At 48.8% G+C, this 16761-nt stretch overlaps 1 protein-coding gene across 19 annotated transcripts in view; it reads right to left on the minus strand.

Annotated features, from left to right (window-relative positions):
* Positions 1-16761, minus strand: part of pnut (septin 7-like protein pnut) — a 46611-nt gene that overhangs the window by 11175 nt on the left and 18675 nt on the right. For 14 of the 19 annotated variants that reach the window (XM_025303107.1, XM_025303110.1, XM_025303099.1 and 11 more), the window contains 8 exons: positions 12057-12564; positions 9586-9793; positions 9225-9477; positions 8891-9080; positions 8441-8606; positions 7298-7339; positions 5447-5582; positions 5138-5301 (listed from right to left, as the gene is read on the minus strand). In XM_025303107.1, coding sequence (XP_025158892.1) covers positions 5138-5301; positions 5447-5582; positions 7298-7339; positions 8441-8606; positions 8891-9080; positions 9225-9477; positions 9586-9793; positions 12057-12564 — 1667 coding nt within the window. Of the gene's footprint in view, positions 1-732; positions 2151-2280; positions 3377-5137; positions 5302-5446; positions 5583-7297; positions 7340-8440; positions 8607-8890; positions 9081-9224; positions 9478-9585; positions 9794-12056; positions 12565-16761 lie in introns of those variants that run through there. The other 5 variants (XM_011154279.3, XM_011154290.3, XM_025303104.1 and 2 more) reach the window with 4 other exon arrangements.

Consider the following 16761-nt stretch of genomic DNA (forward strand, 5'->3'; position numbering starts at 1 on the left):
TACAATATCTCGATCTTTATTAGCTGCGCGAGCATACGAAATGATCATTCGTACACATCAGATCAACCCTTTACAGCGCGGTGTTTGATGTGGAAAATGTATATTTCGGCGAAAAACGCGCGAGACGTATAAAAAGATGCCTGCTTTCTCCTCGAGAGGACGCGTAATTAAAAAAATTCGCGAAACTTCATTCAACTTCAATTTTGCCCCGCAACTCGGAGCTTAATCGAGACGGAGAATGTTTCATTGACCTATCACCGCGATTAATTCCGTGTGTGTTTTTAATTTGTTGATGCGCGAGCGCAAATGTCAGTCAAACAGCAAAATCGGATACAACAATTTCGCTTGCCGTCCCAACGCAAAGTACACGCACAGTTTAGCTCATAGACAAAAAACGACGGAAGAAAAAAGAAAAAAAAAACTGCACTTTCAACCTTCGATAACATATCACACACGCACGACAGGAAAAAAGTTCAAGACGAATAAAAAGCGGCTTCTTGTTGGATGCGATAATATAAATATATGAGTACGGTCGCGATAAAAAAAAAAAAAATAAAAGTAAATAAGAAATGACGCGGCGGTCAGCGTAGTTTATGGCGTAGTTTTATCGGCTCAAAAAAGAGAGAGAGAGAGAGAGAGAGAGAGAGAGAGAGAGAGAGAGAGAGAGGGGGGGGGGGAGAGAGAGAGAGAGAGAGAGAGAGAGAGAGAGAGAGAGAGAGAGAGAGAGAGAGAGAGAGAGAGAGAGAGAGAGAGAGAGAGAGAGAGAGAGAGAGGCAAGGCTGACCGATGCTATGGCACGCGACGCAACGCGGTAAAGGGTTGAGAGGTCCGAGGAAGTGGTATGTAAAACGCGTATACGTGTTACATACAGCGAGAGTACAAAAACGACATGTTTACGACAAGGTAAGAAAAGGGAGTTTTGTACACACGACTTTCGCTGTGTTGCGCGTGTTACATCATTATCGCGTTTTATCAAAGTCCGTGTCAAAAATACCTTGCTAAATCGTACATACAAGCTATAATACTCAATACGGCGTAAAATATCGTCTACATGTTTCTTTCCCCATCGTCATTCGCCATACCGTTCCGTAACGTTCTCGCGTCGAGAGATTCTGCGCGCACGTTTGCACGTGTAGAAAATCCGAGTCAGACTATCGGCAGGAACCTTTCGGCACATCCGCAGGTTGCGGATTAAAACCTGACCGGTCGGGATAATCAAAATTATACCCGACCGTCGAATTCTAATCTCAAGTCTGCGAGCCTCGTTCTCTGCGATACCTAGCTAGTCCGACGTGCAGTTGCGACGAAAAGGAGAACGCGAGAAACGAAGACGAGAACGCACACGAGAGATTCGCGTGAACGAGAGTGGTGTGAACGGGGCTGTATGTGCGTGTGCGATAAATCGCGCTTCCCGGGATTCGCGCGTAATTCCTCGCCGCGGTGAATGAACCCGGAGATACGCGGCTTCGCCGCCGCGCGACGGTGAAATTTGCGTTGTTGAGACGAGGACAGAGTGTCGGGGAAAAATGCGCCGGTTGGCGAGGACAACGAACGAGAGTATCGACGCTCGATGAGAGAACAAGAGCCGACTCTATTTACTCTTTGAATGTCTCTGAGCGAAATTCACACAAGTCTCGCAGGAGCAAGTTTTCACTCCAAGAGATTCAACGAGTAAAAACAAAGGGGTAAAAAAAACTCGGCCAACAACACCTCGGCGATTTGCAATCTCTGGTGAGTGTTCTCGTCGGATAACAAATATCTTTTGATCGAATACGAGGGAAATGACGGAGACTTTGACTTGACGTTGAATAGACGATATCCGTGGAGAGTGACACTCGAAAAAATGTTACTCTCCCCTCCGTTTTCAGCTACTCGAAGCTCAATCTGGCTGGAAATGCCGCGCGCTGAACGGTCACTCAATTAATAAAGCGACTGAATTGAAGAGAAAAATCTTTATAAAGACGGGAGAGGCGGACCCTCGACAACCTTGTCCAGCCGTTCGCCATCGATTTCCGTATTTTCCCCACGACACACATTTGTCCCTCTCATTATCTATCGATTCTCACTCGGCTTTGATCGAACGTTAAGAGGTGTATTGTTGCGACTCGCATGCAGTCCCGAAATGCGCGTAGCTCTAATGAAACCGACACCTATAAAAAAAAAAAACAGAACAAGAAACGAGGTGTGAGGTGAGTGAATGCGAGCGAACGAGCGAGAGCGAGAGAGAGAGAGAGAGAGAGAGAGAGAGAGAGAGAGGGGGGGGGGGGGGAGAGAGAGAGAGAGAGAGAGAGAGAGAGAGAGAGAGAGAGAGAGACGGAACGATGGATTGGAAAATCGCTGGAATGGGTTTTATCACATCGCGGATCGCGTTTATCGCACAAGTGCTAAAGCGCGCGTCTCGTGTACGCGACAATGTTACGTCCCTTCCTCTGTTTGTTTTGCATGGCGTAGCTCTGTACGACGGATATACTTCTCATCAGAAATATACAGTCGCTTTTGATTATACGATATGTATCGAACTCGGCTTGAACGAGCGCAACGCACACGCATCGGTGCGAGTAAGTGCCGCCTATGCGATGATGATGATAATGATGACGACGACGACAACGGTACTGACAACGAGTACGCATAGCAGATTTTCCAACTATTTCACGCAGTCGCGGTAGCCAATCTCCAGTTGATGAGATCGCGATTTATCCCATCTGCCATGTCACCGTGATATCACAGTACAGAGACATCTCGTGTACTCGTGGCCCGAAAGAAGCGCGAAGATTCGACATTTGAGGAGAACCGGTAAAACGATAAAATTCCGAACAGACGGCACTTACTCCCCTCAACAAATACGAAGAGACTCTTTTTCTTTAACCCTTCATCAGGCGATCGAGGTCCTGTGTAGCATATGTATAGCATGCGCTTTCGCGTAAAATATCTCTCTCTCTCTCTCTCTCTCTGTCTCCCCCTCCCTCTCTCTCCCATCTCTCTCATCGACTACCCTCCGATTTGATCGTTCTCGATAAAAAGACGACATTTTGATTTCCATTTCTCGCGTCGGCAATCTTTCTCGTATTTGAGCACGGTCTCGTCGCTGCTAGAGAGCTCTCGTGGAAGAGCTCCCGGAAAGACCAGGATCGTCTGAGTGAGGGTTGCGGAGAGCGCGTCGAGTGGGAAATTCGCGACCTCGGCACACGAGAGTCTCGCGAAGCGTGTCCGACAAGTCTATTAGGGGTGCTCAGGATGCTGTATGACAAGTATCTGTGTGGGGCTGTCTTGAGGTGATTTGAAACTGGTGTGACGACGAAGGAGGCTGCCTATCCCTCGGGACCCTCTCAACGTACTCCCGCCACCTCCGGATCCCTCGGAGGACACCGATCCCGTCCTAGATCAGGAGGACACCGCGATATGGTATACACACAAGACTGACAAACAAGCCGGGCTGCTCTCTTTCTTTCTTTCTTTCTTTCTTTTCGTTTCTCTTTTTTTTTTTTTCTTTCTTTGCGGCCACACGAGAGCAAAGAGAAAGACGCGCGCGTTCGCGGCCTTAGCTCTCTACACGTGACTGTTGAATCGTGATCGCGACAACGTGAGACACTCTAACAGTCCCACCTCGGCCGAACCGCCGACGTTCCTCTTCACGCGACACACGAAAACGTCAGCGGTTCGCGACACCGAGACGTCGCATTTGGCGCTGAATGGGCTTGCCCGTTCTCGATTCATCCAGGTAACACAAAGTCGGAGGGATGATGTTCTATCGCACCTCACGACTGATGGGTGTCATGCCATGCCGTGCCGTGCTCGTGTTGCTCGGATGAGTCGGTTTCCTTTCTTTCTCTTTCTTGCGAATTGCCATCTGCCGGACAAGCGTTCAGCGCTAAACGCGCGGTGAGAAACTTGCTTCGTGGGAGCCGCGTGATGCGTGTGCCAACTATAGCCGCGTTAATGTAAATATTAGAAAACAAAATTCGACTGCACGCGCGCGCGTGCGCGCGCGCGCGCACACACACACACATGTACACACGGAGGAGCGACCTGCTTGGAAAAGTATCGTGTCGGTAATGATTATACACTCTGTGATTAGTGCAAGCTTCGTGAAAGCGACCGGGACAGCGGAGGAACGTAAATGTTAAGCGTGAGCGGAATATTGCGGCGGCACGAGGACGACAACTACGAAATTTCACATTTAATCTAAACACGTATATTAATTAGATTACGAGATACAGCGGAGAGCGAGGTCCACACATCGCACAATACGGCACACGTCGGTCGATCCACTATTCGCGTTCTTCTTTCGGTCGCGGATTCCTCTCGTTCGGGAACGCGAGCTCGGTTTCCCGCTGACGAAAACGTCACGCCACCTTTCTGCTCGTTTGGACAACGTTAATGCTCTCGCGATGAGAGAATCGGAGCGAGGAATCGACAATCGAAGGATGCGGAGTCTCGACACCGTCAGAATCTCTCGCCGGTGTTAGTCACAAAAATCTAAAAAAAAGTACTAGTGCGGTTTTGTACGATCATATTAATCGATGTGACGCGTGTTATTTATCAATATCGACATTATATCGACACAAAATGTCGATATATTACAGCGGATCTCGAAACGTAAAATAAATATCCGTGATACGATAAAGCCCGTGAAAGAATTCACTCTGAACGCGACCTGACGTCAATATTCGGCGACCGAGCTTCGCGACCGGAAGAAGGTACGATAGTGGGCGACACTCGGACTACTAAGAAAGCTGTCATCAAAGCTGCGCCAGACTCTACATTACGTTGTGTGTGGCTTTTGCGCCTTGAAAAACCGGATGTCTAAACAACTCGAAACTAACTAACGAGATACTAAATCACCAGCGACACAGCTTCGAGCGATACACATGTATATAGCCGCTTCGTTAATTGCTCGTAATTGCGTTAGCGTCTCCGACGTGAGAAATAAGAATCGGGGATCAAACTACACGAAGACATTTCTCTTCCTTTACGAAGGTACTTCGTGCGAGGAACATCTTGCTCGAGACATAATTAAAAAAAAAAAAGTGCAAATAAATAAATTAACGTGTGAGAGAGTGCAACAATGAAAACACAACGGTCCAGGGAAATGCATCGTTTTCCTTTTCCTTTTCTCCTCTCAACAAGGGCTACTTACTCTTTCGAATTCGCTTCTAAACTGCGTCTACGTAGTTCCTCAATACTGTGGCCAGTCTGCTGCTCCCAGGCGGTCTTCTCCGCCTCGAACGCCCGTCTTTTCTCCTCCAATTCTCGCACCTGCTGCTCCAACGAACGTCGCATTTGCTCGTGCCTTCTCTGCAACTGTTTGCAAATTTCTCGCGTTAACATTCAGAAAAATCCTTTTGTATTTCTTATCAGTATAAATATATATATATATATTTTTTTTTTATTTATATGTACTGATATATGTGAACAAAAGAGCGGTATAGATTCGCTTCTCACTCACATCCGCTTCAGAATCCTTCAACTTCTGCTTCTTCTCGCGGACCTTCATTTCAAACACCTGCTCCATCTCCGTTTCCATCTTCTTCATTTTGTTATCGTGTTCTCTCTTCTCTTCTTCCAACTGCGCCAGAGGGTTCCTGCGAAATATCCCCAGCAAACCCGGATTAAAATTACAAATCGATTAAACTCGCCAGCGCACGAAGATACAGGGTAACGCGGGAGATCGTATCGAACACCCTCGATACTTATCTAACCCTTCGTCAGCGTTCTACTCATGTCTATAAGATTCCGTTAGCTCTTTGCGGCACGAGAAGCTCGAATCGCGACTCTCTGAATTTCGCGAATATCTCTAAATCAGTACCAGAGAAAATAATCCGGAGAGAAAGAAAGAGAGAAAGAAAGAGAAGAGAAGAAAAGAGAGAGAGAGAGAGAGAGAGAGAGAGAGAGAGAGAGAGAGAGAGAGAGATGATCTTATATTTAATATCTGCACACAAATACTACAATTTATAGTACGTTACTCTCCCGGATTATTGTACAGATAGTAATTAACAGTGCTGCAAAAAGATAACGGCAAATTATATTAACCGTCAACTGATGCGGCGTCGTCATGGATAAATTATTACGGAGACGCTACGGATTTGTATCAATGAATAAATGAAAGAAAGAAGCATTCCAGAGAGAGAAATACCTCTTTCTTGCGTGCGATTCGTCTTATATCGCGGACAATTAACGATAACAGCATAACAACGGAACAGTTATCCTTGCTAATAATAGCACGACGGAGCGTACAACAACTCGTCGGGTAAATTCCAACAAGGCCGCGATCAGTTAAGGGTTAAATGCCTGAGCCCGGATTTGTATTGAATCGATGCCATGCAAATTGCATCCGATAATTGGTTTCCTATTTCGTTATTCCTATTCCGAGCCGTTATCGCGGCGATTAGAATATCGCGCTCTTGATTGGTTCTCGCGGGAAACCATCACGAGATTCACGTCACGAAGCGTCTACACTGACAGAAAAAAAATGGCTAATCTCTCTCTCTCTCTCTCTCGTTAATATTACCGTTATTCTCGATGAAAAAGCGTGTGCAGCACCGTGCTGCAGTCTCAGATAAACTTTTCTCTCAGTGTACACGCGAGAGCGTTCGTTGACAGCTCTTGACAACTGTCGTGTCATTCTTTCGTCACTTTTATTCGACGCAAATCCGAGGCTCTTGTGTCACAGGTAGGCATGGTAGGCATAAAATCTATAGAGGAGCTACAACGGTATACATACAGGCATTGTAGAAAATAACGTTAGCTAACTACACTTTCCTTCGACTAGGGGAAACTACCGTATATACTATAATATGTTATATGCAAGATACTAAAGTACGCCAAGGGACAAACGTAAATATAATAAAGGCGGCAGGCAAAACGTAAAGAGTGTTGCATCTAATGTGTGAGATCTATCTCTTATCACTCGTTCTGTTCCTAAGGAACGGAACAATAATCCGCGTCGAAAATCGCACTCGGAGGCCTCACTGTACATGCATCGGACGCGAGCGCTAAATCGCCGCTTGAAAACATAACGAATCGCCGGATAAAACGAAGAAAAGGAAGGAAAAAAAAAAACACCTCGCTCTCGCTTCGCTCGTCTCGAGAGATTTTTTCCACGAGAGGAAAGAAGCCCTCCCCCCTCACTACTATCCGACGCAGCATCGATGTGTGATATGCAACACCTCGCGCGCGCGCGCCCAGTGAGCCCTCCCGAAGATTTGGAAGATCCCGAGACAAAGGTCTTCGAGACCCAACAAGGTTTGTGCACACAAAACCATAGGTACATCCTTTCCAGCCTTACTAAAGGACTTACCACACCGTCATGAAACTGTTCATCACTCCTGGAGGGCACAAACTGACCAATAAGAAATTCAGTATTAAAATTCGCACGGAGCGACGACGCGCTGTCGAGGTGGCGCAAGGAGCAAGAAGAAAGAAGCAGCCACCCGACAGCGTTCTCGTGTCTAATCTAAGGATACAGATTATCGCTCGCGAGTCGAGAGATCATACCAACGCTACCAACGACAATTCGAACGCGAGTCTGTGGACCTTGGATAACGTTTGCATGCACAACCTTTCTTCCCCTTTCCGTGACAAATGCCTCGGAAAAACGAAACAATCAGAAAACGCAAACGACACACTGGTGTGGTGATGGTGAGTGGTTACAAGCTGCGTTTCTCATTTTGCACAAGTACACACAATCGACTCAAGAACCGGCGGCGATCATATTTCCGACGTAGATCGGTAAATATATACTGTGGTGATATATATATGTATGTATGTATGTATGTATGTATATATATATATATATGTGTATATGTATATGTATATATGTATATATACGGAAGCTCGAAATAAAACGATCTCAACGCATATACACAGACGAGTGCTCGCTCGAGACACGCTGCGTGCTCAAATCAAACTCAATGAAACAAACAATCTGGGGCTTGCGGCGAGTGCATCGAGAATAGACAAAACGAGACGTGTCGTGATCTTCACATCGGACGGACGGGCTCGGCTAAGGAAGATGAATCGTCCCATCATTTAATTTTTGCTTTTTATCACGTCCGACAATAATGCTGATATCGCGTCACTTTGGTTGGAACAGGTGAATTAATCAATTCGTGGAAGACGCGTCGCGCGCGATATGAGACTAAGTGGCCGTCGCCCAGGGCGAGGGGCGCGTGTAACTTTGGGGGAACTTGACTCCAGCGACCGAGCAAACGATTCCGAGGAATCTTGGCTCCTTCGAGATCACGTCACACGATCGATTCGTCTATTTCGACGAAACTAGGAGGTACATCTATTCCTCGACAAAATGTTTTCTAGCACGATTATATATATATATATATATATATATCTTTCTCTGGTTCTCTTTTCCACATAATCAGACGGAACATTTACGAGAAATCGCCATCAAACTAAATCGTCATCAAGCGGCACGAGTGGCACTTACTTATTCGAAGCCTTCGTCGGCTTGCCGTCGACACCCAGGCCGGCTAACGTGCGACACCGGAAGTTTTCATAGTGCACGTTGTTCGTCACGTCCTTTAGATCCTGCACGTGTGTCCTCACCACCATATTTCGAAGCGCTATGAAGTCACAGTGATCCAGATTCTCGACTGTATGCGGCAAAAGAAGAAGAGCACCATGAAGGAACACAGTCACACACACACACAGTCTACCTTGACGCTTGAATAAACGACCAATGCAAATCTCGAGTTACATTTCTTCAGTTATCTTTAACAATGTCGAGCCGCTCGGCCGAGCGTTCGCCACGATCAATGTGAATCAACGCAATGGCGCGTCAAAATGTGTGCCGAGCACGTGGTTTCGGCAATTTCTATCGCGTTCCAGACTCAACGACCAATCGACTGGCAATAATTTACATCGAATTCGTACGAACCTTCCGCGACTCCCCAGGGGTACTTTCTGCCGCGCACTTTCTTGCCGTCGTGATCGACGACAGTGTTTGCCCCAACAACCGCGAACGGCACTCGATCCCTCAACAGCTTGTGAAGCTTGTTCTCTTCTTCTTCTTCGACTTCCGGGAACTCGTAGATTTTGATCTTGTGTTGCGCGATCTCGTTCAAGATCTGAAAACGCATGTCGAAATATCATTAGACGCAGAGTGTCGCGCGATTTATCTCCTCTCCTCTCCTCTCCTCTCTCCCTCTCTCTCTCTCTCTCTCTGATTTTATTCTTCTCTTATTTATAACAACGAGTTCAACGAGTCGTGCCTGTTTCTTAAAGTGCGCGCATTCGTCCGGCGTCATGGTGTCCGCCTTCGCGATAACGGGTATGATGTTGACTTTGTCGTGGAGACGCTGCATAAACTCCACGTCGAGTGGCTTCAGTCCGTGGCCCGAGGGCGCGACGAAATAGAGGCAGCAGTGCACTCGACTGTCCGGGATCTGCCGTCTCGTTACGCGCGACTCCGCGTTGAGGAACTCCTCGTACTTCGACTCGATGTAGTCGATGACGGGCACCCAACTGCAAGAGAGAGGGAGAGAAAAGAAAAACACAGAGATATCGTACAGTCGGGGATGCGAGAGTCGAGCGGGCTTGAAAGAATTTGCCTGCCTCTGTATAATATCTCACCAGTTACTGTTGTCGACGGCATCGCCGAATCCGGGAGTGTCGACCACTGTGAGGGTGAGGTTCACGCCGTTCTCCTTCAGTAGCACTTTGCTAGTTTCCACGGCGACCGTCTTCTTCACCCTGAGACTGGGTCCAAGATACTCGGCGCTGTATATTTCCGCCAGGAACATGGAATTGATCAAGGTGGACTTGCCGAGTCCCGACTCCCCTATGGATGAACACAACTTTCAGATTTTTCCTTGATCCAACTTTCCTCCATTGAAATTCCATTTCCAGAAAAGTTGGAAACGGCAGCGAGCGTACTTCCACTTGTTTCGAGTGAGAAACTCCGCCCCAAGAAAAATGCAGACGATACACGAAAAATATTTCGTCCGTCATCTTTCTCGGAGATACACCGAAACAATTTTTCGCATACAAAATATCCTTCCTTCCTCTCGAACGAGAGAGAGAGAGAGAGAGAGAAAGAGAGAGGGAGGGAGGTGAGAAGGAACGGGAGAGATTTGATTCACCGAGCATCACAATCCTTTCAAAGCAAAGTAGCTATAGACGCGTCCGCCTCTCCCAACGGCAACGATCATTAATCTCAGTCGGAGTATTTACGGCCGAGACATTTCTGGGATATCTCGGTGAGAAGAATGTATACACACACACACACACACACACACATACATATACACGCAGCAGACACCGAGAGTCCAGGATTCGGGGTGAGACAAATCGAAGACGTCGGCCGGCCGCCGCGGCGCGTCGTCCGCTGGCCGAAACCGTGCGAAATGAAATGAAACGAGACGAAGAGCGCGGTGACGCGGGAGTACCATGACCTCTTAATGCGCGAACCTTGAACCAGGCGAAGTGCCGCGCCTACGCCACCAAGGGTAAGCAGTAGCGGCGCACTTGGATTGCTCTATTTACGGAGGAACGGCTCCGTTTATACGCGGGGCTAATAATAGCCAGCCGCGCGCAGACCGTGCTCTCAAATTCCCCCCTCCGCCCCGGACCCAATGACACTCTTTTCCTCCGCGTGTGCATAGCGCACCCATAGGGGCCGGGTGGGAGCCGCGCGTTTCAAATCATTCGACTGGCAGTCGCGCGCTGTCGACGCTTTAGCCGGTACTTTTATCAACAAGCTTCCCTCGGACGAACAGCCGCCGGCCGCGCCGGTCGAATTCCTCAGATACCTCTCTCGCTCGCTCAATGTCGCGCGCTTCAAACTACGATTATGCTTCGAATTATTACGCTGCACTCGTTCCCGCTTTATATTCTGACAGAAATTTACATTCAATATTTCACACATCTCCTCACGCTCGAATCGGTCTCAATCGCGGCCGCTCGCGTCCCACCGAGGAAACCGGCCAGCGGCGATAAATTCGAGGGCAACTGGAGCGTTCAATTAACGATTCATGAGTTTTTTTCAATCGGCCGAGTCGCGCACAAAGTTGTGGTCTACGCGCGAGTGGCGCGACGCGTTATTGCCGCGTGCAAATTGGCTCGCTTGTTCAGAGTGACACCGTTCATTTGCATAAATAACGCAAGGTCGACGTAGAGTGAGTAAACGCTCGGAGATTCCGCGAAGGTCGACACACACACACACACACACAGAGAGAAAGAGAGAGAGAGAGGGGGGAGGGGGGCGGACGGATGCTGCGACGGACGAGTCCGTAGGGAGGGAGTCGCTGATCGGCCGTAAATCGGGCCCGCGTGAGAACCGCTGAACCTCGGCGACAGCCTTGATCCAGCTGCGGGAGGGGCAGCACTCGGGGCAGCGCGGCACGTGCTCGGCAGATGGAAAGAAGGTTCGCGAGATGATATTCCCGACGCAATGGGAATACCGGCCGCGAGCGGAGGAGAAACGGATCTCTTTGTCCTCGGGCTACTCGCTTTTAGGCCGCGCGCGTCGCGAGAAAGACGGCCGTTGTTCTTCCGGCGGTATAATGGCCACTGACTGTCCAGACCCCGTGAACGGATCGCGTTTCTCGCCGGCCGAGGACTCGACGTCGATGATGCACCTCGCCGGAACGTCACGACGGCGCGCTTCTCCTCCCCCATCGATCCCGACGCTTCGGCTCGGCGCTTTAAACCCGGCGTTGACTCATCGTCACGTTTTCATCCCCGCCCATCACGTGTTTTTCCCCGGTTAGGTTTTTCTTTTTGCGCAAAAGCAGAGGCACGGCCTTCGGAGTCTACTTCCCGCCGCCGAGACGTTTGATACTCTTAGAGCCGGTTGTTCCAACTTCTTGCTGAGTCAACCGACGGTTGAATCATATGTTTGTCTTTGTTTTTCCTTCAACTTGGACAAAGACAGACATGTCACTTGACTATCAGTTGACTTACCAAAGGAATTCGAACAACCTGCCCCGTGATAAATTTTACCCGCTACATTTACATCGGATCATCGATCATAAACACACGAGTCTCGGTCCCGTGTCTTGTGTATCTATTCTCCAAGACGAGCCGTGACGGCGAACACCAACCTACGACCATGAGAGTGAACTCGAAGCCCTTCTTCACGGCCTTCCTGTAGACCTGGTTGGGTAGATTGGCGAAGCCAACGTAGCCGTCGAGCTCCTTGGGTTTGGTGGGCGGTGTGGGCCGCGAATGGTGCAGCAGACTAGTCTCCTTATTGCTGTCTTCCTTGGAAGCGGTTCTGGCGGACTCGCGTCTGTTGCTGTCCTCGGAAGCATCATTCGGGATTGTCGCCGCGGACGGCAGTCGCGGCTTCGCGTTCGACCCCAAGCCGACCGAAGCCGTGACGGCGCTGCTGGAGTAGCTGGACGAGACTGACGAGGTTGGCGTTGGCGCTGTGTTTGGCGACGTGATGATGCCAGTCGTGGTGAAGCTCGCCGCCGACGACGACGAGTTGGTGGCCTGCGGATTGGAAGCCTGCGATGGGGGCTGCGGCGGTGGCACCGACGGCACCGACGGCGACGAGATTATCGACGCGCCGTCGCCCTTGAAGAACAGCTCACGCTTCGCCTGGATCTGTGGAAGAAACGGGCAGAGATGTGTGTGAGAACGTTTATGCTTGTGGAATCTCGCTAGGGATGCCAATTTTAAACCGATTTCAAGTCGATTTTCTGGAACTGAATCGACTCAAGGATCGATCGGTAAATTCTGAAAATCGCCAACATGATTTTTTCAGTTTCTACTAGTAACATAGTTTTTTTTTAAATTCTCTTTAATTGTAATATTTGAACTCACTTAATGGCTGCACGATGCACAACTTTACGTTGGCCTTTAGGCCGATGTGACCCATGGGCGAAAATTTTCAGCGGAACGGAACGCGCGAACCAATCATAGCCACTCCATATAATAGTACATATTATATATATATATATATATATATATATATATGCATATAGTAAACGTGATTTCTTATTTAATAACGTTTAAAAACCCTTGATTGATGTTTAATCAAACTAATTAAATCCTTAGTATAAAGATTTGAAGATCTTTTTCTATCTTGTTGTGGCCATCACACACAACATGACCAAAAGTCGTGTTTACCATTACTATTTAATTTCTTTAATTCATATTAAACTTTATATAAATTATACACGAGGTCTACTTTAGAGTGCAGAAATTTGACAGATAGTATACTTTAATGAATGGGGTTCACGTTACATGCATACCGATTCCAATCGATTTTCCTGAAATCGATTCTTTACAAACCGATTCTTTCCTTCGTGATTCGCGAATCGATCTGTTTGGGGGGGGGGGAAAAAAAAAAACCGGCATCCCTAAATCTCGCGAGGACACCAAGGAAACGGGACTTTTCCTTCGTATTGCAAGCCAAACTCGGCTCCGAGAGAACCGAAAATTCTGCCTCCTTCGGGCAAAACGCGCTCGACTCGCTCTCGCCGTCGCGTCAATTCGGACCATCTTTTTCCCCGTGTACAACGAGTGAGCTGTGTGAACTAATAAGCGAACCACACAACTCTGCAGTTTCGCGCGCTCGGATGACCATTCGTACAGCCGGCAGTACGGATAAAACAGCACGCGAGGGAAACGGAAACTGTCGCGTCCACGTCGCGCGATAGCGGAAGCTCCGAGGTCTCCTTCTCACGCGAGAAAGTACCGGGCGCGGCGGCCGTGCGGAGTAATCGCATCGCGACTGCATTCCGCGATTTCAAGGTTCCCGCGCCCGGAGAGCGCGGCTCAATTGCTCCGCGTAGTGCGTGCGTAATTATGGTACGCGCGCGTACGCGCGGTTCCCCCATGCGTTACCTCGACCGCAACACCCGGGAGACGCGTAAACTCGGCGCTAGAGAGAGAGGGGGAGAGAAAAACACACACAGAGAGAGAGAGAGAGAGAGAGAGCACCCTCTCTCGGTGATAAAATCGCCGAGCGTCGTCGAGAGAGCGGTCGATATTGCATGCCGGCCAGCGGTCGCGCGCGGCTTCTGCTAGTGTCTTCTTATGCGCTTCCGGCCGGAAGTGGTCAACGTGCAAAACATCGACCGTTATTTGGGGAGGGGCGGGGGGAGGTGTGAGCCACTCGATGTTTACTGCGGAAAGTCATTAAAACATTTCTTTGCCCTCGCATGGACGATACTAGGCGCTCTTCAAGCGGCGAGTGTGTTCCCAGAATGTGTCGTCCATTCCGGGTAGTCCGGGTCAACCTGAATGGCTCTCCGAGCAGCACTCGAAGCTGGTATTCCTCAAAGTAGCCGAATACCCGGGTACGCGGGTACTCGAGTAAAATTCCCGCCAGTAGTTGTGAACGGAGGAAAGAGAGACTGGTTGAGCCAAGACGATGAGCGGACCAAGGACTGTTCTCTGGCGTTGAAGGAAAGCGTTCGGGCGGCTTTCTGGCTTGAAAACGAGCTTGATTCGTTAACGTTTGGTCGACTCGACTAAACGTTAACGAAAAAGAGGATAGCCGGTTAAAGTATTGACGACACTGTCGCCCAGAGCACCGTCGGTGCAGTTGCCGTTTCAGCGTCGGCAGAGTTGCAGCTGTTTCGCGTTAGCGATCGGCAAAGGCGATCGCCCGGCTAAATGGCGCGATAGTTTAACGTCGGGACGTAAAAGGCGCGCCGGAGGACACCGTGCTACACCACGCGTCCCGTTACACTCGGACGCTGGACGTGGAATACGAATGAATCGGATAAATCCGAATGCACACGCGGCGACGCGTAAACTCGTGCGTAAGGTCAAGGCGGAACAAAGACGGTGGTCCCGCGCGCGTGGAACGTCATTCTTCGCCCCGCCCTCCCCCTCCCCCGCCGCGCCGCCACCAATGAAGCGCGGTCCAGCTTTGTCGCTTTCCGATGACTGTTTGCTTGTTATCGGGCCGTTATCGGGCGCAGATAAGATTACATTTTATCGGGAAATGCGCGACTACGCTGAGAAAGTTCTCGTTCAGGATGCACGGACGAGGTCGGCATAATTTCACGTCTTTGTACACGAAAAGACTGGTGTCGTCTCAGCCACTGACGTGCGCAATTTCTAGCACATGTCGCCCGTCGATTGATCTTTCACCTTTCCCGGAATTCATTCTGGGATTGATTTCGCGACGGAGAGGTGAATCGTGCCGAACGAATTCCGAAGGCGCTCTCGGAAGATTACAGAATCATAATTGTTCGATAAATTTGAAAATCTCTTGAAAAGGGAAGGAGAGAGGAGGGGGGAGGGGGGGAGAGAGAGAGAGAGACGAGGAAGAGAGAGATTTTTGCCTTCTCGCGAGACGCGCGAAAATTCTTTGCTTATCGAGCGCTTCGTTTCGCCAAGTCGTTCCGCCGCGAGTCAACGAACGAACGATTGCGCTTTAAAAGCATTTCACGCGCGCAACGCGGGGATAAACGACGGCCACTGCGGAGCGGAGTAGTGTAGCGTGTACTAGCTTAAAGTGCACACAAGCTTTGCAGCAGCGTTGCGTCCCGAAAATAAATCTCCGGCAGACGGCAAAGTTCCCCCGTCTCTTGAAATACTTTTGAAAAAAAGCGATGCGATAGAGCGACCGCGAAAAGAGGACGAGAAGACGAGAAACACGGTGAAACGTCGCGCTTTGTATTGGGTAGTTCAGCACGAAATGTCCGATTTCGAATCAAACGTTTGGTTTATTGTATCTCAAACTAGAAATAGTACAATTAATCCAAGTATGCGCCTAAACGGTCGGCATCTTAACGGTTCTGCCACCTAAACGGCATCTAAACGGTAGCTTATTTACGCCAGCAGCGAAGAAGCCTGAAGAACAGGCGACGATGAAATCGCGCAAGATTTGTCCACAGCTTGTTGATAATTGAATATTTTTCCTCGCAAGAAATGCGAGGAAGTCCAACGCCTGGAAGAAGCGATAGTCAGTTGGTACAAAGTCTGGTGAATACGGTGGGTGACAGAGAGTGGTTCCCAGGTCCAGCTCCTGTAGTTTGAGCAACGTTGTCTTGCAAGAGGATTACCTGTGTCTACTGATCAATCTCGGCTGCTTCGTCGCAAGCATTTTCATCATTTCGCCTAGTTGGTTATAGTGGACATCCGCTGTGCTTCATGAAAAGCTGTAGTGGATAATATCAGCGCTGGGCCACCAAACAGAGACACTATTAGCTTCTGTGAATATTCGGTTTCGGACTGTGTTTCGGCGCTTGATCCATATTCAATCGATACACGATGTAAAAATGGTTCGCTCTTACGTCGTGACAGTGAAGAAAGGCAAGCTGCTCCGAGACGACTTCTCTTCTGACGCTCGTTTAATTCATGCGGAATCCATTTGTTCGGCTTCTTTATCTTGCCGATTTGTTTCAGGTGGTCCGATATTGTTGGAATAGTAACGTTAAACCTCGATGCTAATTCACGCGTAGTTTGAAATGTATCCGCTTTCACTACAGCTTTCAGCTCATCATTATCCGGACCTTGGTCTCGGGTCACCAACGTGGCTCATTTTCAAGATTAAAATCGCCAGAACGAAACTTCTCGAACCATCGACGTGTATTGTAGCCGTTCATTAGCCACATCTTCACCAAACGTTTCATTAATATTTCGAGTTGTCTGTGCTGCATTGGTTCCACGACGGAACTCATATTCGAAAGATAATCACGAGCCAAAACATGCATTTGAAAGAGTGATGATGATGTACAACACCTTCCTTCGCAAGAAAAAAACAGACCGAAAACTGTAAAGGTGAAATGTCAGAGATATCGACTGTCGAACTTGATACTTGAGGAAATCGGACATTTCATA

The sequence above is a fragment of the Harpegnathos saltator genome, unplaced genomic scaffold (assembly GCF_003227715.2).
Source record: "Harpegnathos saltator strain DR-91 unplaced genomic scaffold, Hsal_v8.6 scaffold53, whole genome shotgun sequence".
Lineage (NCBI taxonomy): Eukaryota > Metazoa > Arthropoda > Insecta > Hymenoptera > Formicidae > Harpegnathos > Harpegnathos saltator.